This window comes from Pelodiscus sinensis, chromosome 29, assembly GCF_049634645.1.
Source record: "Pelodiscus sinensis isolate JC-2024 chromosome 29, ASM4963464v1, whole genome shotgun sequence".
In the NCBI taxonomy this organism is placed as follows: domain Eukaryota; kingdom Metazoa; phylum Chordata; order Testudines; family Trionychidae; genus Pelodiscus; species Pelodiscus sinensis.
In genome coordinates this window covers 10,299,114-10,322,311 of record NC_134739.1, presented here as the reverse complement: position 1 = coordinate 10,322,311, position 23,198 = coordinate 10,299,114, and the positions used below count along the sequence as shown (strand labels likewise).

General features: G+C 40.5%; 1 protein-coding gene across 1 annotated transcript; it reads right to left on the bottom strand.

Moving 5' to 3' along the window:
• Positions 1 to 890: 890 nt before the first annotated feature.
• On the bottom strand, positions 891 to 22,386 carry KRT23 (keratin 23). Its single transcript, XM_006114290.4, has 8 exons — positions 21,907 to 22,386; positions 15,310 to 15,392; positions 12,505 to 12,661; positions 8,179 to 8,337; positions 7,949 to 8,074; positions 6,027 to 6,247; positions 3,580 to 3,611; positions 891 to 1,420 (listed from the first exon to the last, which is right to left on the bottom strand). Exons 1-8 carry the CDS (start codon positions 22,315 to 22,317, stop codon positions 1,317 to 1,319), a joined length of 1,293 nt encoding a protein of 430 aa, XP_006114352.2. The 5' UTR covers positions 22,318 to 22,386; the 3' UTR covers positions 891 to 1,316.
• Positions 22,387 to 23,198: the final 812 nt, after the last annotated feature.

Sequence of the window (23,198 nt, the reverse complement as noted above, 5' to 3'; positions counted from 1 at the left end):
GAAGACAAACAGTCAAGTGATTAATCAGATCTCAGAGAAAATTCAGGAATTCAAAGATGGAGACTGAGAGATATCTGGATTAACTGACTCAACTAGAAATGAAAAAGAGGAATTTAATTATTTTGACAGAGGAAGGATTTGAGAGGCAGGTTTCTCTACAGTTGGATTTCAAGGGAAAATACACATTTCCAGAATAGGCATTTCATTAAAATATACTTTAAAATAATGGTAAAATAATATCTTTAAAACCTGACATTTAAAAATTGTACACAGAAAATGGCTAATACACCTTGTTCAAAAAAATGGCAAGTGTAGGATTTAATGAACTGTGTCAACTCTTTTCTTTGGTTATTATTATATATTATGTTACTATCCAGACCCATGCTTGCCCAAGACACACAGGCTGGGTCTAGACTGGCCAGTTTTTCCAGAAAATCAGCCGCTTTTCTGGAAAAACTTGCCAGCTGTCTACACTGGCTACTTGAATTTCCGCAAAAGCACTGACTTCCTACTGTAAGAAATCAGTGCTTCTTGCAGAAATACTATTCTGCTCCTGTTCAGGCAAAAGTCCCTTTTGCGCAAAAGGGCCAGTGTAGACAGCTCAGATTTTTTTTCCACAAAAAAGCCCCGATCGTGAAAATGGCGATCGGGGCTTTTTTGCGGAAAAGCGCGTCTAGATTGGCCAGGGACGCTTTTCTGCAAAAAGTGCTTTTGCGAAAAAGCATCCGTGCCAATCTAGACGCTCTGTTTCAAAAATGCTTTTAACGGAAAGTTTTTCCGTTAAAAGCATTTCTGGAAAATCATGCCAATCTAGACGCAGCCACAAGGTTTTCAAGCTTCATGGATGTGCTGCCCCCCATTTTTAAATGTAAAAAAGCAACTACCAGCAGAAGTATTTTATTAGCGTTTATTGTTAAAGATAAAAAGAAACAGACTGATAGTGAAGGTAGAAAATTATTAAATTCACATTGGTTACAGTCAGTTTGGAAAACAATATGTCAATTATAGAAGGCAGATTCATGGCCTTGGTGAGAAATGTATACCACATTCAGTACCATTGCGGAGTTATTTTCATTGACTAGCTTTTCTTCCATGTCTTGGTGCATAAAAGAACTTTTCTTTAAAAACAAGATACTTCCATTTAGCTCTTATATAAAACTTTTCATCTGTGGCTTTCAAAGAGCTTTAGAAAGGAGATCAGGATGACTCTCCTTGATTTTTCACATGGAGAAACTGAAACACAAAACATGGAAGAGATTTGCCCAACGTCAAATATGAGGCCATTGATAGAGCTAAGACCTACTATGTTCCTTGCTTCAGATCTGCTGGTCAATTTCATTTACAGTGGAGTTCACCACCTGTCCATTCACGCTGTCCTCCATGATTGTTTTAATCTTTCGACTGGTTGTTCTAGCATGTTCTGAAGAGAAGTAAATAAGAGATTTGTGAGGCAAGAGGGAATGTTGAAAATAAATCAAGCAGGGGGGTAATTTATTTTTGTACATAGTTTATGGACCAGATCAACAGATATTGTAAATTGTCATAGTTCTTTTGAAGTAATTGATACTATTATGGTTTATACCAGCTGAAAATTTAGTACTATATGTTCACTGCCCCTGATCTGGCCTCACCTTGAAGAAGTTTTCTGGGGTAGCATAGTTTATAAATAGGTTTATGGTATATCATGTGAATACTAGAATTTTTCTCTTGTGCAATTATTCAAAAGCTTTGTGTGTTTCACCTGTGGGTTGAAATGGCAATGTTCTGTATGTTTACATTGACATTGAAATATGGTGCAAATTGATTGTCAATCTCTAATGCTGGTTTCTGACCCTGCTAGAGCTGAATTGACAGCATAAGTTTCTAGTCTGTGGATACAGCTCTTTGCTCTTACAAAAATTAGTATATATCTTTTTTGAAAAACACAACCACTTGGTGTTTGCATATTGAGTATTTGGCACCAATTCACAAAGGCAGATTTTTTCTATATGCAGAGTGGAATGATGATAGACACATCCAGATAATCCACTTTTCAATTATCACATAAATTAATGTCTCAGAGGGGTAGCCATGTTAGTCTGTAACTTTAAAAATGAGTAGCCCTTTGGCACCTTAGTCTACACTGCACCATTTTTTCAAGATAACTAGCGTATTTTGAAATAATGCGAGCTTCTACACAGTCATTCCATTATTTCAAAATAATTTCAAAATAACTGATGGCTTATTCTGAAACCTGTAAACCTCATTCTTTGAGAAATAACACCTATTCTGAAATAGCTATTTTGAAATAATGCTAGTGTGTAGATGCTCTACTGCTGCTATTTTGAAATAGCCCCTCGCCAGGGCTTTTCTAAGTTATTCCTCTCCAGTGCATCCTCAGGTTCTAAATCGCGATAGCATGTCCACATTAGAGAATTCTGCCTTGGACTAATTTTGAGGCTTCCCTGAAGTGTAGGGGTACATCTAGACTACAGGCTTTTGTTGACAGAGGCTTTGTTGGCAGATACTGTCGACAAAGCCTCTGTCAACAAAGAGCGTCTAGACTACAGCCAGTTCTGTCGACAAAGCAAGCTACTTTTTCGACAGAGAGTCTAGACAGTGTGGATGTAATCGCACCTTTTGTGTGGATGCAATAGCACCTTTTGTTGACAGTGTGGACCGAACTCAGTCGACAAAAGGTGTTATTCCTCATAGAATGAGGTTTACCACCATCGACAAAACTGCTGCATTCTGTTGACTTACTGTTGACAGAACTCGGCGGTAGTGTAGATGCAGGTAGAGTTTTGTTGACAAAAGTCCACTTTTGTTGACAAAACCCTGTAGTCTGGACACACCCTGGATGTGCTATTTCAAATAAGCATTTTGGAATAATTATTCAGAAATACCTAATTTGAAATAGCTATGCAGAGTAAACATATTCTTAGGGTATCTCTAGACTACATGCCTCCGTTGTCAGAGTCATGTAGATTAGGCTACCCAGCATAGGGAAATGAAGCTGCGATTTAAATAATTGCGGCTTCATTTAAATTAAAATGGCTGCCACGCTCTGCTAACCAGCTGATGATCAGCTGTTTGTCGGCAGATCCGGGCAGTTTAGACGCGCCGCGGTCAACAAGGAAGCCTTTGTTGACCAGTGCAGGTATGCCTCGTGAAACCAGGTTTACCTGTGCCAGTCAACAAAGGCTTCCTTGTCGACTGCAGCACGTCTAGACTGCCCCGATCTGCTGACAAACAGCTGATCATCAGCTGGTCGGCAGAGCACGGCAACCATTTTAATTTAAATGAAGCCGCGATTATTTAAATTGCGACTTCATTTCCCCATGCCAGGTAGCCTAATCTACTTGCCACTGATGACAGAGGCATGTAGTCTAGACATACCCTTCGAGACTAACAAAAATATATATAGTATCATGAATTTTCGTGGTCAAAATCCACTTAATCAGATAAGCACAATATCAAAATATGGCTTACCTAGGCCTTATATGTAAGCTTTGCACAGACCCTCCACCCAAGAATAAATTTCACCCACAGCAAATGTGATTATTATTTACTATAGAGAACAAAATATGTGATTTTTACCTTTAATGCTTGATTCAGAGTTTTCTGTTATACTGTAAAGATAATAAAATAAAGATAAAATAAATGAATATTCTCAGTTCAAGTATCCATTCATATATGCACCAATGGTATTTTTAATACAGAATCATAGAATCATAGATTACAAGAAGTGGAAGGTATCTTGAGAGATCATCAAGTCTAGTCCCCTGCCCTCATGACAGTACCAAGCACCACCAAGATCTAGATGACCATTTTACAGATATCTAAAGGGGAAAAACAAAAACTGAGCATGTATTTTTATCACAAGGGTTTTTGCTCTTCATTAACCTTGGGGCCACCCACTTTTAACTTGAATTCCCCTCTTTGTTTTTTACTTTTGAGGAAAAGTGTATATTTCATCATGTTGTTTAAATGGTTAGAGTTGGACCCATTGTGGTTTCTGGTACAAAGTTCAATATTTGGAGGAAAAGTGTTTGCTGGGAGTTTAAGTAGCAACGTTGTCAAATAGTAATTTATAATCTTCCTTCATCTGATTTTTTAATTCCCAGATTTTATGAATTTGAAGCAAAATGTGTATTTTAATTGACAGCCCAAACTAAGAGGTTTCCAAATGCAGAGATTCATAGAAGTCAAAGAGGAATGGATTAGATCAGGAGTGGGCAATAATTTTTGAAGGGGGGCCACTTTGTGAATTTTGGAAGTGGTCAGGAGCCGCCCTGGAAGAGGCGGGGCCTCGGGCAGAAGGGGCAGGGCCAAGAGACTTGATTGGCCTGAGGGTGGGGAGTGCATGATGTCTTTGACCCCCATCCTGTTGGGGCACTTGGCACCAAGAGGGAACCACTAGCTGTTTTGAACAGCTGGTGGTTCCCTCTAGGTGCTGCATGCCCTTGGTGGCATGAGGAGACTTTGTGTACTTCCCCATACCCCCTGGCCAGTCGGGGGGAAAGCGGCCCGCGCGTGAAGTCTTTGCCTCCCTAACAAGAAAGAAAGAAAAACTGATGGGTGTGTGTGTGGTGGGGGAAGGTAGAAGGACCTTATTCTCTCTCTTCCTAGACAGACTCCCTCCAGGGACCCAAGGTGCACAGTCCTACTGCAGTGGGGAGAGGCACCTGTGGTGCAGCAGCTATATCAAGAGAGGGCCAAAGACTTTCCCTTTAGTTTGGGAAGTGCCTCCCCTTCCAGCTGGTGGGAAAGTGGACAAAATCTCTTGCTCCCCATTCCATCAGGAGCACACAGTTCCCTCAGGATCTGGGGGCAGCGAGAGCATGCAAAATCTCCTCCCCCACACTAGGGATATACAGTTCTCTCTGGTGCCCAACCACTCCCTGAGTGGGTGTGGAGGGGGGCTGGGACTTGAACCTACAACTCCTGGGTCCCAAGGCTGATGTCTAACACCCATGGACACTGTTTTGCCCATCCCTGGATTAGACAGTGTGTGTGTGTCTGTGTGTGTAAAACTTCAGAGATACGTTATGGAGGAAATTATGAATTTGGATGATTAGACAAAACCTACACAAACATATCTCCTTTTTTCTTTTTAGGTAACAAATTAAGCTGGAAATAAATGTCCGTGCCTATAAAATAGAGTCAATTAAATGAATTTACCTTACATGAACATTGTGAATTTATTTTTTATACATTTCTAAAATGCTCTGAGTGCCTGAGATGGAAGTTACTATACACAGACAAATTTAATAATTCAAGTATCCCAGTTATCAGTCACTAGAGCAATACAGAGGGGTAGCCATGTTAGTTTGAATCTGCAAAAGTGGCGAGGAGTCCTGTGGCACCTTATAGACTAACTGAAGTGTTGGAGCATAAGCTTTCATGAGCAAAGACCCACTTCGTCAGATGCATGCACTTCAGTTAGTCTATAATGTGCCACAGGACTCCTCGCCACTTTTAGAGCAATACATACAGGCATTTGTTAAATACATGTAGCTAATCAAAGTACTATTGATGCAAATTTTACTGAGCAGCATGTGTCTCGTGCGTTTTATTATGGTCCATTCACACAAAAATGCCATAGTTTTCTACAGGTTGAACCTCTTCTCAGGCACTCTTGGGACCTGACCGGTGCTGAACCAGAGAATTTTCTGAATCATGGAAGGTCAAAATTATCTAGCAGCATTACCAACATTTCTACTGCTTGCTGAGCTTTTAGAAGACATTTAGGGGTAAATTAGAACTAGATAACAGCACAGGACTCTCAGAGCCAAGACAGGTGTCTTTAAACACACTTTATGGGACTGCAGGAAACTTGACTACACCCACGATCAGTGGACATCTGGCTAAATAAAATCATGTCAGACCACAGATGTTGCCAGACCAGAGATTGCCGGACTAGGGAAGTTCAACCTGTACCATCTTCATGATGCACACAAGTACTGATTAAACATAAATAAATATGTCACATAAACATAATGATCTCTGTTTCCTCTACCCAAATCAGGCTAGCTTTGTCTTACCCACAAACTTTTCCCTCCAGGAGCTGACGATAAGTCGAAATCTCCTTTTCCAGGCGGGTTTTGATCCCAAGGAGGATCTTGTACTGATTGTTCTGGCACTTGATGTCTTGACGGAGTTGGCTCAGCTCTTCCTCACATTTGGAGATGAATTGTTGTATATTCTGGAGCTCAAGAGTATAGTAACCCTGGGTCTCAGCCAAAGTACCTTCCAGTGCACATCTCTGAAAGGATAGAAAATGTCAATATTCATATCATTACATATGAGGTGGTGTCACATTACTGGATCTTGAGGGGAGCAGCCAGATCACTGATGCACCCATAGGTGGGGGTGTTGGCCCCAAAAATGGTATAGAAGGGGGTGAGGTATTGAATAGGAGCTTACTGTCTGTTGATCCTATGTACACTAGTCATATGATTGTATAATGTCTGTGGGTATGTCTACACTACCCTCCTATTTCAAAATAGGAGGGTAATGTAGGCATACCGCAATTGCAAATGAAGCCCGGGATTTGAATTTCCCGGGCTTCATTTGCATAAGCGGGGCGCCGCCATTTTTAAATCCCTGCTGGTTCGAACCCCGTGCCGCGCGGCTACACGCGGCACGAACTAGGTAGTTCGAACTAGGCTTCCTAGTTCGAACTACCGTTACTCCTCGTGGAATGAGGAGTAACGGTAGTTCAAACTAGGAAGCCTAGTTCGAACTACCTACTTTGTGCCGCGTGTAGCCGCGCGGCCCGGGGTTCAAACCAGCGGGGATTTAAAAATGGCGGCGCCCCGCTTATGCAAATGAAGCCCGGGAAATTCAAATCCCGGGCTTCATTTGCAATTGCGGTATGCCTACATTACCCCGCTAGTTCGAACTAGCGGGGTAGTATAGACATACCCTATGTGTGTAGTTAGGAATCTGTGTAGATACTGAATATTTCTCTGCATGTAGTTGAGCAGTGGGCAGAGCCCGGCCTATGGACATGCTAATCAGCGAGGCCTTGTGGGACAATGGCACTCAATGGGCCAAGGACACACCTAAAGAATGAGTGGTGACTCATACCTAAAAGCTACCAGCAGGGGACACAGGAATAAGCCGTGGACTAGGTGACCTGCTGTAGCCAAGAAGAGACCAGGAAGGAGGGATAAATAGGCCATGTGGTGGTCTCCATCTTGGTCTTCAGCTCAGCACTTCATCCCAGAGGCAGCAATGCAGGGATCAAAGAGCCAGAAAGACCTGTAGACCCATCCTGATCCTAGGATGCACAACAAGGACTTTTAAACCAGCAGCTGTAACATCTCTGCTAGAGCCTGCATTGAGAACTGGGAGATTCGATGCATGTAATGTACTATTCTTTAACAACCTTACTCTCATGCTTTTCTTTATTGTGGTAATAAACCTTTAGTTGTTAGATGCTAAAGGATTGGCCCAGCGTGATTTGTGGGTAAGGTCCAGAGGGCAAATTGACCAGGGATCTGTGGCTGGTTTCTTGGAACCGGACAGAACTTGTTCGGAGTAGGTGGGATTGGGTGCTAGGACCCCCCACCGGTGTATGAGGCCCGGGGCCATCTGGGGCACGGATATTGCTGGTGTTTCGGAGGGGTTTTGCTCGTGAGGCTTCAGGCAGGCAGCTGAAGCGCTCTGTGGGACTGGTCTGTGGCCTGTTTGGAGAGGTCACCAGTCAGGGGGCTGTAAGGAGCCCCGGATTTGAGCAATTCGCCCTGAGCGGACGCCCTCAGCTGTGCCCAGACCGGCCCGGTCCGTCACAGGTGGCCACAATGTTTACTGTACAAAAATACCAGAAGGCAAGTTCCTTAACCAGAAGAACGTACAAACTTAAGGTTCTAGTCCTTCAAATATTCAAGTAAGAAGTTAAAGAGTTCATGGAAAACTAGTTAGAAAAAAGCAACCTGCCATTGATTTCTCCAGAAGATACCTTGCTAAATTGTGCTTGCAACTCAATCTCCAATGCCTGAAAAGTTCGCCTCAGGTTCTTGATCTCACTCTCATTGCTCTTTATTTCTTCTGGGCTGATATTTGCCACAGGGGACACAGTTGCAGTCTGTGGAGCAAAAGTAATGGAAAAGTTTATTGATAGTGGTCAATCTTTTATGGAAATAGTTCTGAGAAATCAGCAGAAGGAAGTTTGATGTATTCCATTGTTACCTGCTCTTTGTACCAGGCCTCAAGGTCTTGGTGATTCTTTTCAATGATGGCTTCATAATCCTTTCTTATCCCTGCTAGAATCTTGGCCAAATCTTGCTGCACTGCATTCACTTTCACATTGACCTTGACATCCTTTGATGAATGATGTGCCGCCATATCCTATACATATTAGCAGAGAAGAGAAAATAAGTAGACATGTTTATGAAAACAAAAGACATTCCCCATTCTCGCCTTATCTCCTTCATTCCTATTTTCAGTAAGTAGCACTAAAAGATTCTTATTACAGAAAATTAACTGCTATACACACAGTTAACTGCTGCTTATCTCACACTGATTTGACCTGGATAATCTTAAAGCACACGGCGATTTAATTTAAAAGAGCAAGCTATGTAAATTGTTTTTTAAAAAGATTATTTCTTTAGACTTCCTGAAGAAAGACTCTAACCTACGTATGCTTTCCAGATTCTTAATTTCTTAGTAAAAGCTTGTATTTCATACCATTTCTCTGTCCAGCCAGGAAAGTGTACTATCTACATTTACTCTTTATTTATAATAAGAGAACATACACATTTCCAGGTTTTAGCATTTACTCTTCCAACTGTTTATTTCAGATTCAAGACCCAACATTTTGGAACACTATATTATCATATGACAATGAGAGTAAATTATTATGAAGAACCAACTGCAATAAAGACACAGAAGCTCCAAAACATTAGGGAATTCCTTCTGACTGGAAAGGAAGTTGATTTTATTCCTATTGCAAAGTTCCATAATGGAAGAGTATGTATGATTTTTGTTTTTCTACAGCACGGTATATATTTAATCTGCAAAATATACAACCAAATATACAACCAACCATCCAGACAGGTACTGGAGCCCTCTAGGTCATAAGAATGCTTTGAATTTATTTTTCAATGTAGATGCCAGATCCAATCAGTTTTACTTCACTAGTCTCATACATATATCAGTCAAAAGATTAAACTCTAATAAATGTCTCATGCCAGCCTACAAACCCTTCCCCCATTTTGTTGCTTTGTCGACATACTTAACAGAGAACCTATGGCTGGAAGTATGCCTCAGTAGACTAACTGTTCATTCCGATATCTTTATACCAATACTGATGAGATGTGGCTATGCCCACCTCCTTATTATTCATCAGCGACTTGTGTAGACAGTCTCCAAGTCTACTGACTGCTCTTTTTCAAATTAATATTATATTGGTGAAATATGCTATACTGAGAAGTCATTTATATCCACAATAGAGGTACAGCACGAACAAAATTAATGCAAACTTCCTCCAGACCATCCATTAATATGACTACATGACTGGACCTTAAACTGAAAAGACCACTTCTTGAGTGATAAAATAGTTTGTTCTCTACTTGAGATGGATGATTTTCCAGCTAAACTCAATTATTCTTATGGACAGCCTGCAGCCCACAGGCCACACGCAGCTCATCAGGTAAGCTGCTGACAGGCCACTAGACAGGTTGTTTACCTTGCGTCCGCAATTACGTCTGCCTGCAGTTCCCATTGGCTGTCATTTGCTTGTCCCTGCCAATAGGAGCTGCAGGAAGTGGTGCAGGCCACAGAGATTTGTTGGCTGCTGCTTCCCACAGCTCTCATTGGCTGAGAACAGTGAACCGCTGAGAACAGTGAACGGCTTGCAGCCGTCCACCAGAGACTTACCCTGACAAGCCATGTGTGGCCTGCGAGCCATAAGTTGCCCACCACTGGTCTACAAACTAGTCTGGCCACAATATCTTATCTAAAATAATGAGTCCTATGACACCTTAGACCAGGTCTACACTAGACCCGGCAGGTTGGCTTAAAATACGCAACTCCAGCTACATAAAATGCGTAGCTGGAGCCAGCTTATCTTAAGCCAAGCTTTGGTGGTGTCCACACTACGGGAGGCCAAAAGGAGGAGTACTGGACACCATCAGGAGCTTCCCCTCAGTGTTCGATTTATGGGTCTATACTAGGCCTGCTAAATCAGATGCCAGAAGATCAACTTCTGAAGCGTTGATCTTCCGGTAAGTATAGACGTGCCTTTACAGTCTAACAGATCTGTTAGTCTCTAATCTGCCACAGGACTACTTGTTGATTTTGCAGATACAGACTAACACGATTACCCCTCTGAGACTTTATCTAAAATGTGATTCAAGCCAGCACTCGAACTCTTTGAAGGGTTTAGTAACATTTGATTCAATATTTTGGATAGGTAATGCTATATTGTATCTGACATAGCCAAAACCAGCAGCCTGCTTCTGCTCCCAAAGACTTCAGTGCATGTTAGCTTGGGTTAGAGAACGCAACAAAAAACAACTTGTTCTCATAATGTTTCAAGAAGCAAGACAATTGAAAGAAGTATTGCCACATTTGGATGTATATTTTAATGGAAACCATTCTTATTCATTCAGCTGTATTTGTAATTTCATCTTTTCAAGCATACATAGTATTTATGAAACCATAGACAATTTTATAGGAGGAGACTATAAACATTCTGTGTAATTAGTTGAGGAGCAATCAAATTAAAACATATAATTACTGGGTAAACAACATAATTATAGAACAAGTCAAACGGGTTTGGCAAAATTCTCTTCCGTGTAGCATAATCTCATTTTAAATGTCATTTCCAACCCCCCCTCTCCCGCCCCCAGAAAAAACAACACTCCAGGATATGATACTACAGCATTTGAAATGCAGGCTGACTTCTTGGCTGAATTACTAAAAGTATATAGCTTGTTTATATTTCTGAGTAGACAAGTGCGTCTGCTAATGGAAGCGTCATCTTTTATTATTCATCCTTGGATTTCTGTGTCACTTTTTCAATAACTATGATCACCAAATAAGGTACTTGTTATGTAGGTACTACAGCAGATAACAACTAAGGGCAACAATACAGAAGTCATCATGAAAATGTCATGTTGCCAAGCAGTGGCATGGTGCTGCACGAAAGTAGCAACATATACAGCACAACAAAGCAAGAATTCATAGTGGTAAGGTTTAGTTGCCAAGGTTTAAGTACATTAAGTATTGTCTATTTAATTGTGTTTAGAGCTTTGGCAAAATATGTAGTTTTCACTTTGGAGGGGTTTGTGCAAACATTTTCTTCAGTTTTGATCCGTCTATATTCATTTTTCCCTAAGGGTATGTCTACACTTGCACCCTCTTTCAAGAAAGGGATGCAAATTCAGCTGAGCAAAATTGCAAATGAAGCGCGGATTTGAATTTCCTAAGCTTCATTTGCATATTTGCGTTATGGCGCTATTTCGAAATAGCGCTGTTTCAAAATAACAAACTGTGTAGACGCAGTTATTTCGAAAGAAAACCTTTCTTCTGAAATAACTGGTAAACTTTGTTGTAGGAGGATTAAGGGTTATTTCAGAAGAAGGGTTTTCTTTCAAAATAATCATGTCTATACAGCATTTGTTATTTCGAAATAGCGCCATAATGCAAATATGCAAATGAAGTGGAGGAAATTCAAATCCATGCTTCATTTGCAATTTCATTCGGCTGCATTTGCACCCCTCTCTTGAAAGAGGGTGCAAGTGTAGACATATCCTAAGTCTCTTTCAAACATTCATTCTGAGTTCCGAGTTCAGACAAAATCAAAATCTCAAAGCAAACCTTATTTGCAAAAATGACATATCCAAAGTATCAATGTCTGGGGACACATATCAGTAACAATCATTTCATACATTAGGAAACACAATATATAATCAGAATAATTTCAGCACATTTCTAGTATCTGTTTTGCTGACTGTAGACATGAATGGTGCTAGACCAGCTAATGATAATAATTATTTTAGTGGTTTTAATCTGCAGTCATTCTACAAATATTATCTAATTATTTCTCCTGCTATTCCTGTAAGATAGGAAAGTTTTATTATATATCTGTTTTACAGGCTAGGGAAATGAGAGAGAAACAGGCAAAATGAACTTTCCAAGGACATATATAGTGAGACTTTGTCATATATGGGATTGGAATTCATAGAATGATATAATCATATGGGGGAACATTGAGAGGTCATCTAGTCCAGTTTCCTATACTCATGGCAGGACTAAAAATTACCTACATCATTCCTGACAGTTATTTGTCAGTATAATGAAAATATAATTAAAGAGATCCAATCCCAATGCACCAGATGATGTATGAATGCAAAATATGGATTGGACCCAACCCTCACTGCAGTCAATGAAAAGACTCCCATTCAAAAGTAGGTCTTGAATTATCTGCTTCATTTATAGGATGTAGATATTACTCACATTTCTCCATTCATTAGCAAAAATCTGTATTATTAGAACCTAGATTTTGCCTACCTTCTCATGGTCTTTCTTCCTGAGGATCTGCTCCTCCTGTATGCCTTCAATCTCCATTTCCAGATCTGTTGTGACAATGGTCAGGTTGTCAACTTCCTTACGCAGGTTCTCAACATTGATTTGCATTCCCTGCCTGAGTGACTGCTCCATCTGATACCTTTACCAGGAAAAAGGAGGCAAAACGTGCATGCTGAGAACAGGTGAGTTTATTAGTTCTCTATGAATAGCATTAAAGATAAGCAAATGCTTGGGCAAATTATAAGATAGAAGGTCTTTTAAAAACATTTTTGTTATTTTTTAGACATCTTTAAAAATGAAATGTCACTGTACCAAAAGGCAGCATTTTCTTCATTTCCTTGTTTGTGACTAGCCCAACTCTAGAAGTAAGGATTTCAACACTCAAAAAAATTGCTGCTAGGGATTTTAAAACAGCCTCTATAATTTAATATCTTCTTCAGTTTGTCCCAGTGGGTATGTCTAGACTGCATCCCTCTACTGACAGAGGGATGCAGAGTAGGCAGGTTGACAGTGCAAATGAGGCAGGGATTTAAATATCCCGTGCCTATTTTGCATAAAAATGGCTGCCACGTTTTGCCGACTCGGCATTTTGTCAGCAAAAAGTGGCAATCTAGAAGGGGATCTGTTGAGAAAGAAAGCCTTTTTCGACAGATCACTTATGCCTCATGCAAGGAGGTTTACAGGATCTGTCGAAAAAGGCTTTCTTTCTCGACAGATCCCCCTCTAGACTGCCGCTTTTTGCCGACAAAGTGCTGAGTCAGCAAAATGTGGCAGCCATTTTTATGCTAAATAGGCACGGGATATTTAAATCCCTACTTCATTTGTGATGTTGACCTGCCTAATCTGCATCTCTCTGCCGATAGACGGATGCAGTCTAGACATACCTAGTGTGATAGATATAAAGGCCTGGTGAAATCATTATGTGTAAAAATTGCTCAAAAACTAATAGCATGCCTTAAAACTCTTCAAGCTAGCCACATTTGGGAAGTTGGTGCCTCCAGGACAAAAAAAAAAAAAATCCCCAAACAAAACAAAACTTGAAACTCGTACTACTGCTACTTTCAGTCCTCTCTGATGGGTCACAACCTTGTCATGGTGGAGAGGTTTACATGAGCTAAAGACCTTCAGAGCTATATCATCCAGAGCTTTTATATTCCTGGTAGGGTCCTTCTTGGTGAGCAGGACTGAGGCTCGGCTCCTAATTGTGGTGCAAACTTTAGAAGACGATCTTGTACTACTCTGTGGCTGCGAAGGTGAATGAGGATTACAGCAGGAGAGAGTCCCCTATGGTCTTGGTTCTCCTTGCCACTGGCTCAGGGTTTTCCTTGTGTGGTTGCCACCTGCACACTGGTTTCACCACGTTAAATATATTTCACATGTAGGCCTCTGCTAAAGGTTTACACCCACACTTCCCAATTAACCCCCTTGCCAGACATATCCTTGCATCAAGAGATAGCAAAACTTTCAATTCTGGAACAGCCTTTTCTCTGGATTGTTCCCCAGTCTCAGTATGAGAGACACCAAAATCTCTTCCTCTCTATGTTTGTGGGGTCAGCTGATATTTCCTCCAATTAATTCACCAGACTCACTTTGGAATGTGGTAATCACACAGAAATCCTATTCTGAACAACACTGCCTTCCATTTATAAAGCTTCTCAGTCCCAGTATTTAGTGGCACAGCTTAATGAAACATCTTGGTAACCAGTAATCAAGTGAAAGGAAAGGAAGCACAGAGAAAGTCCAGCATAGCAACTTTGAGTCTTAAAAGAAAAGAAAAGTAATTATAAAAAAAATTGTCTTACTGTACTAGATCTCTAAGGGTACATCTAGACAGGAGCGCTATTTCGGGATACATCTGGTATCCCAAAATAGCATTTTCTGTGTCTTAACAGCATGCCCATTATTTCAAAATACAATTGAAATAAGGGGATTGCTATTCCGGTGTCCTATCAAACATCGTTCCACAAGGATTTAAGGACTTGTCAGAATAGCCGTCTATTTCAAAATTTGGTGCTGTGTAGACAGCACCAAATTTCAAAATAGACTATCTCAAAATAAGCTCAAAATAAGCTACGCAATTTGCATAGCTCAAATAGCGTAGCTTATTTCGAGCTAGCGTTGCTGAGTAGACGCAACCTAAGTGACTGAGCTTCTTTTGATGAATATAGGACTCAGTTCAGGGTCCATCAGGAAAGAGCTGACCATAATGTAAATTCTCCTCAGGTGCATACACCTGCCTGGAAGTTTGCTATTCAAATTAAAACTTTCAGTCTTCTTAGCCTGTCCTGGAAAAAGTCTCTTAATACTACGCATTGCCCACTAAGACAATGCACTAGCAGTTCATTGGGAACTGATTCAATTATGCTGACAAACCCATTGTGGAGACCAGCAGAGGAAAGTGAGGGAAAGGAAGAATGAACTGAAAACCACAGGAGACAAAATAATTTTGTTGAATTGAGGGAGAAGATGGAGTGCAAACAAGAGTTAATTTGTGTGCAGCCTTAACATCTATAAATACTTTTTGTGATTTAATTAAACACCTTTAGTAAAACCTGCTCTTCAGGCCCTCATGTACAATTCACAAACAGAGTGACTCACAATTGTTCAGCTGTCATTTGTTATGTTAATATTAAGTTTTCATTCTTCTATTGCTTTTGCTATACATTAATTTTATTGATCGGATGGCACCAAAGAACTTCAACAAAAACAAATTCTATTCTATAAAGCCTGGAGTTATTTCATTTTGCCCCCTCCTTACAAATATGAAGAAGTCAAAAAAGAACTTACTTGAGATTCAAATCTTCAGATGCTATTTTAGCATTATCAATACTCAGAAGAATTTTGGCATTGGTGATTTTTCCCTCTTCAATCTGTAAACCACATGCACAGAGTTAAGGTCCCACAGATTTGCCAAATAGTAGATGTCATTCGCTATTTTGCTATGCCTGTTGTTTGAAGTGTGATTTATAGTAAACATTTTAAATGCACCTTAATGACTTAGGCTCAGATCCTAAGGAGCCAAGGCTTCACTCTCAAAAATGACTTCAGTGTTTGGACAACTAAATCTCACTGAATATCATCTCTTGCCTAGGATAAGATTACCAGCAAAGTGAAATTAGTTAGTGACAGTTCCAGTGGTGACTTTTGTGATATGGAAGCCAGGCCGCTCTAAGGGAACACAAGAAAATACTGAGCAAACTATCAATAGTTAATGATTTTCAGTGTGCCTCAGTATTCAATTTCAAATCCTTAAGAGTAATCTAGTCCTCTTAAAACCATTAATTTAATAGGTAACTAGCATGAACTAAGACCTATGATGTATCAAGTCTTTTACTAATTAAGGGAAAGGAGGTGAAAATAGATAATCTAGGGAAATTTCTCACTGCAGCTTTTGCTAGACATTTAGGGTACGTCTAGACTACAGGCTTTTGTCGACAGAAGTTTTGTCGACAGATACTGTCGACAAAACTTCTGTCGACAAAGAGTGTCTACACTACATTCAGTTCTGTCGACAAAGCAAGCTGCTTTGTCGACATGGTAGTGTAGACGCAAAGGACAGTTTACATGCAATAACACCTTCTGTTGACAGAAACATTGTCGACAAAAAGCGTTATGCCTCGTAAAATGAGGTTTACCAGCGTCGACAAAACTGCTGAGTATAAAACTGAGGTATAGTTTATAAAACTGAGGTATAAAACTGAGTATAAAACTGAGGTATAGTTTTGTCGACAAAAGTCCACTTTTGTCGACAAAACTCTGTAGTCTAGACACACCCTTAGATGACAATAAAAGGTGAAGATATTCCTACAGTGAGAAATATCTTTATTCAATGAGAGAATTCCCAGGGGTTTTATAAATAAAACTTTATGCATCTAGTCAGCAAGAAACCCAGCAAAAATAAAACATGAAAAAATATCTTGAAGTGTCCCAAGTTGACTTCTGAATGGAAAAATCAAAGTGTCCTTGGAATGCATTAATCAATCAATAATACAGAACATGCAGCACCTCTTGGCCAATTACAGCAAATGTCAGGTTTCCCCTTAAGGTATTAGGAAGGCCAGCTGAGTAGGAAAATATTATCCTAAATGTTTGGCAGCCTGGGGTTTGTTATTGCTGACAGGGAAAAGAACTAAAAATAATAATTGAACCCATTTCCTGTGCATTATGGATTACTCCGCGGAAGAGAATAACAGAGAGCCAATCAGAAACCTCCTTAAGTGTCTTGAATTTTGTAATCATTTTATAATCTAGCAACAATAATCATATAATTATTTAATAACATTGTAAAGGGCTTAGTGTAAAAGAGACTCTGTCTTTGGCATCTGAAGGACAAAGAAGTGAAGGACTTAATTTGAAATATACTAAGAAGAATTAACAGTCATTGGTCTGTAGATTGCTGAAGAATGCCAACTAGAATGTTAGTTGCTGCTCATTTTGAAATGTGAACATCTATCTGCTTAAAACTAGACTGAGCCTTTTAATTTGTTTTATAGAGACCATGAAACAACCATCATTTAACAACTTTCAGTTCCTAATACCAACACTAAACACTTTTTTGTTTGAGGCAGTAAAGGTAGATTTAACAAAGCACTAGATTATAGCTGAAAGGCCTGTTTCATTTATATCATATGACCTCCCTCTTGTTCAAATTCCATCTCTAAATGTATTTATTTTATCAAGGCGTCCTGCACTGACCTCCTAACTTAACAATGTCACATTACCTCCTGCACTTCAGGCAACCAGTTTGAGGCAGCAGACACTATATTTTTAAATGATTCGCATTTCACCTTTGTATATTTACAGCAACACACAGTATAAGAATATTAATAGGAAATAAATTAACACTGATAGGAAAATAGACTAGATGACCTCTTTATTTCTTTTGAACAAAAATCATAGACATTCTGGTAGAAGATAAAGAATTAAAAAAAAAAACCAGAATTAAGAACCTTGATGCAAAGAGATTATTCTACACTGGAAGCAAAGAGCGGAAAGTTGAAATCTAGCCAGTGTCAATGTCCCAGTTGCAGAGGAAGATAGGGATGATCCAGTCTGGTAAAAGGGACATAAGTAGGATTTTTCTCCTTTTGTTGGTTCTGTAGAAAAAATCCTCACATTAATATGCCAGATTCCTTACATTAACATGCAGAAATGTAAATCTAATCTAATCTAAACTATTATAAAAGGAGAGGTGTCTGTCACGCCATCTGTCACAGAGAACATTTGAGAATACACTGGAAGACTTGAGAAGTTTCTAGAAATCCAATATATACTAGTAGTGGGGCTTAGCTCCTCCCCCAGGCCTGATTCAGCCTCACCCACTCCCTAGCGCAGCCCTGAGTCCCCAGCTCCTTCATGCGTGTTGCCCTGTGTTCCCATAATGACATGTCCCAGTCCTCAAACAGGGGGTCGGTCTTCATGACACCACAACGGGCCTCAGGAGCTAATCATGGCGGCGAGCCAGGTTTATGGGGGGTCAGCCCCAGCCTCTCCATGGCAGCAGCAGCAACTATCGCTGCCTTGCTGACAATTTTGAGGAGATCCCGAGGTGGCGGCTCCAATCCTTGCTCAGCCCTATGTGGTGGGGGGGAGGGGGCTGGATAATTGGGGGGTACTGTCTAAGTGGGGGTCTCGGCTGCTGGGAGAGTCTAAACTGGCCAGGGGCGCAGAGCTCTCCATGCACTGGAGCGGGTCACACCTTGCAAGCTGCTGCTCTTTCCTGTCTGCCTCTCAGACAGAGGTGTGTGGGGTGCCCTTTGCTTTGTTCTTTCTTTTGACTTCATCTATCTACCCATCTGCCCCCCACTGGACCCACCGGTGCCCCCGCTCCAGCTCCAGGCCAGCCTGGGGAGCGCCGATGGGAATCAGTACCCCCGTTCTCCCAGCCGGGCCCCAGCAATGCCGGGGCTGGGCTGCAACAAGGGTGGGGCAAGTGAGGCACTTGCCTCGGGTGCATCATAAATTGGGGCACAAAGACGCAGTAAGTAAAAATAATAAGCTGCAAAAGTAAAAAGTGCAACGGGTGCTAACCTAAGCAAGAGGGGGCGCATAATTAATATTTTGCCCCAGGCGCAAAAATACCTAGTTATGGCTGTGATGCCAGGTGAATCTGCTAGTGAACATAAATATCATCAAAATGCTGGAAATCCTTCCACATGACCTGACCCTGCTTAGTGTGCCTTACACCTGGATCATAGAATCATAGAGCTGGAAGAGACCTTAGAAGATCATTAAGTCCAGCTCCCTGGCCAAGGCAGGACCGATCCCAACTAAATCAACCCAGCCAGGGCTTTGTCAATTATTTGTAGTTAAATCTAAAAAAGCTATATTCAGCAAGTTTCCAAGCTTCACAATACCAGATTCAGTGAATAAACTGTAGGCCAGGAAGAGTAGTCTGGAGTAGTGAGATCACAGTCTGGAACAGTTCACAGATCAATCATGGAACTGAAACAGAGTAGCAACCAGAAGTTCAGTAGAAATTGTTAGGAAAAAAGGTGTGAATTAAGGTTTCTAAAAACAGATGAAAATGTCACCAATTTTGAGTCAAGGATGGGAGGGAGCACTGATTTGGAAGCTGTTAGCTTAGAGAACTGCAAATGCCAGGTTTTATTGTAAGTAGAGAACCTGATTATGAAGAGCGTGCACCCACAGCTAAAATAGCCATAAAGTCCTCAAGTGAGGCATGGTCAGGCAGTAATTATTGGCAAGCTGTTGTCTAATACCATAACCATTTTGCTACTCTATGAATGTATGAGAGCTATTCAGACAAGTTCTTTTTGGACATATTCCACATGCAAAATATGGGCACTTTGACAAGCACAATTACAGCCGCTCTCCAAGTTACGAACAAGTTACGGACCAACACTTGGTCCGTAACTCAAACTGTTCATAACTCCGACCCCATTGAGTTACACGCGACCGCGCTGCTCGTAACTCAGGGACCGCCTTTACGACTGCTCCATGGGAGCTTTGGTTGTAAGTGCAAATGGCCATAACTTGACCGTTTGCTACACAGGGAGCAGCTGTAATTCATTATGATTATTAAATGTTTATTACATTGTCATTCACAATGGTGGCAATTATGAGGTTAGCTGAAGTTCCTTTCCAAGCAAATGAAAATTCTGGATTAAAGGTGTCCGGTCTAAATAACCATCTGATATCCCACCTTCTCTATGAATGGTAAATAAAATAATGCATACTAATGGAGAAAGATCTTGATGCTAATAACTTCTGGATTACCACGCTTAACTGTGACTGGTAGATACAAGAATCATATTGGTGGTAGGGTGCTTTCCCACGAAGGGCATGTCTATACTCTAGAGAAGATCGACCCTTCCGAGGGTTTGATGTCGTGGGTCTAGTGTAGACCCCCAAATTGAATGCTGAGGGCAGCCCCCACTTGTATCCTGTACTCCTCATTCTGCGAGGAGTGTGTGCTCCTTTTGGCTTCCCATAGTGTAGATGCTACAATGTCTCAGCTTCAGGTAAGCCAATTCCAACTACACAATGGCATACCTTAAGCTGGCCTGCCTGGTCTAGTGTAGACCTATGCATACAGCGTTATCCTGATCAATCCTATGATTTGGATAATTTCATCTTTTTAAATATTTCTTCAAAAAGGTTCTCGCATGGGTAAAAGCTATAGGTAAGGATTTCCTCCCTGAATCAGAACTTCTCTGGGCTGTAACTCAAGATGTTAGATAATCTGTTTATTTAAAGACCAAGTTTTTATCTCTGGTTTAGAGATTTTTTTTTCTTTTAAAATGAATTAACTGCTGAACTGACTGGCCTGGAGACCTGATGACCTTTTTTTATCCTCAGATCAGGCCAATACAGCAGCAGAGCTTGTTTTCCTTGTGCATTGCCTGGGGCCAGCATCCCTCATCTTCTGCCCAAAGGGAACTCCTTTAGCAGTGAAATGGAAGATTTTTATCCATATTTATTCAATTCTGGGTTTCCCTGCCATAAGTCAGCAAAGATGACAGTTAATGCCAATGCCTGGGTATCTCTAGAAAAAAGTTCTCAACAAGATTATAAGAAATCCTAAACAGCCCCATTCCAAACAAAAAGTGCCATTTAAAAACTAAAAACATAACGTCCTTGAATAGCTTTGTTTCTTGCCTTATATGGTCATATAAAGTTAAGGTAATTATTCTGATTACTTACAGGATGATTATTGAGTTAATTATGTTTTTATGTATGCAGATTAATATTCTTTCATTTTAGATACATTAATATGAAAAATATTGATTAGTGTGAATATGAAATAGTTGTGGAAACTATAAATTCACTTTTTAGTAACAGTGAAAACATGAGGAAGAGTATTTGTCAGTGTTGTTCTCATAATTAGAATGGGCATTTAATTTTTCTGTCTTATTTGGATATTCTCATTGGACTGAAAACCCAGAATATTTCCCTCCTCTTGCACGACAGAAGGCAGTGAATGAAATACAAAGGTACCTCTAAGAACAGCCTGTGTGAATGTGTATTTCTACTCATTCCATTACAAACTTGTTGTGAGTTCTTCTATGTTTCTGAGGCATTGCAAAAGCTATCCCCTTCAAAAGTGCTATATTGGGATTGTTGGCATGACATCATTTTTACACGTGATTTTAGAATGATTTCATTACTTGGCTATAGGTATATTTGGTATATAGCCAAATCCTGCTGCAAGGAACTTTTAGATAGGAGGAAGAATAGTTGTAGATAATGGTTTCTTTATGGAATCTACTGACTGAGTCATATTTCTAGCTTATGCACAAGATATTCGTGGTTTTTGGTATAAAACATACAATTTGGATTATTTGAAAGATTATAGAGAATATAGATATATTACAAAAGTCAGTGCTCTTTAGGGACATTCATGAATGTCTTCTGCAGATTTTCTAAACTGTTTTTCTCCTATTTTCCGCAGTACGCCAGTTGTTCTCCTTGCTCCAATAGTCCTAGGCAGTCCAGCCTGCCTTTCTCCCTGTTTGAAACAAGGCTGTTTCTTCATTTTTCCTGTTTTGCAATTTGTCTTTGTTTGATTTACCACACTGTGCACTCTCAGTGAGACCATGTTATGCAAGAAATCACAGATCAGTCCACAATTTCAAGTAAAAACACCTGAACATTTGACAGCCTTTTAATTTCTGCATATCACAGACATCTATAAATTCTGAATACCTCTCTCTTCTTTCCTTCTGCCCTTTCCTCTTCCCCTCCTGCTTTCTTGAGTACACAATGAACTTCTGTGTACAGCTCTTCAATCACTTTAATTAATGTTTCTAATTGTTTTAATAGTTATGCTTCTGTAAAGGAGGCTCTGTCAGTCTGAAGGAGTACCCAGATTCTACAAAGGGGGAATGCAAAATGACATAGCCAAATGAAGCTTTGACTTACCTGTCCCTGCGTGTCAACGATGTTTTGCTTGTATTGGTTGAAGTCCTGCTTTGTTTCATTAGACTTTTTCTTGTGCCACTCCAAAATGCAGTTCTCCAGCTGAGCATTTGCTGCTTCCAGAGAACGTACCTTCTCCAGATAAGCAGCCAAACGTTCATTCAGGTTTTGCATGGTCTGTTTCTCATTCCCACCCAGAAAGACACTATCTCCACTGCATTCACCAAGGGATCCCCAAGATACCCCCACTCCAGAGGCCAGCCAGAGGGGCCTAGTGGAGGAAATGGAGACAGATGTGCCAAGGGCCCCTCCATATACGCTTGAAGGTCTGTACACACTTCCTAGCAGGGTCAAATCACACCCTGCACCACTCCTGTGGGATCCAGACGAGAATTGGAATTGGCCGGAATTCATGACCACAGATATTAGGGATCTAACACAATGTTTGGCTTGCTAGCATCAACTGAGCAGTTTCTCAACCTTCCCCAGGCTTTTTATGCCTTTCCCTGTGGGAGTTCCCTTACGTGAATGACTGAAGCAACTGGATTGTGTCATCATAAAATATGTGTTTCCTCTTCGTCAATTCTGAACTATTTCTGAGGCTGCATACACTGTTGTTATTTAGAACAATACCTGCATATGGCTATTTTTCTTCTTTTCTTTCTTCTTCTTCTAACAGTGAGGTGTGGCTGGCAGCAGTAGGTGCGGAGTAGGATCAGCTTTGCCAGTCTTTTCTCTAATTTCACAGTAAATAGGTTGTGTTTTCCTGTCTGTGGTGGAAAGAATTTCTTGAATTACACAGAGTACAAAAGGTCGGAAAAGGACTTGTTTTCCCACATATCTTTTTAAGAAACAGATTTTTTAATGTATATAAATGTCAGTATTTTATAACAAGCTGTAGAATTTTAACTGCAAGTGAAGCACCACTTCCTATGAAGCTGTTATGAATGCTTCTAAGAACAAAAAAGGGATAGGTCCTTAAATAGGATAAATGAATGAAGTTAGGCCAATTAACATCAGCTGAAGATCTGGCCTGGTGTTATAATTTGCTTTGCTGCTATATTCCACTGTTTCTTTCATGCTATGTGGGACCAAAGAAGAAAAGCCAATTTTTCATGTAGGGTACGTCTAGGTTATGGAGTCCAGGGAACACATCTGTCCTTCCGCTTTTTTTGTGGAACAGCAGATGCGCTCTTTCAGAAGCCCTGACCTCCTCCTTCCACAAGGAAGGAGGGATCTTCTGAAAGGCGAGGATTTTCCAGTGTAGACGGGCCAAATTTTGGAAAAGTCTCTTC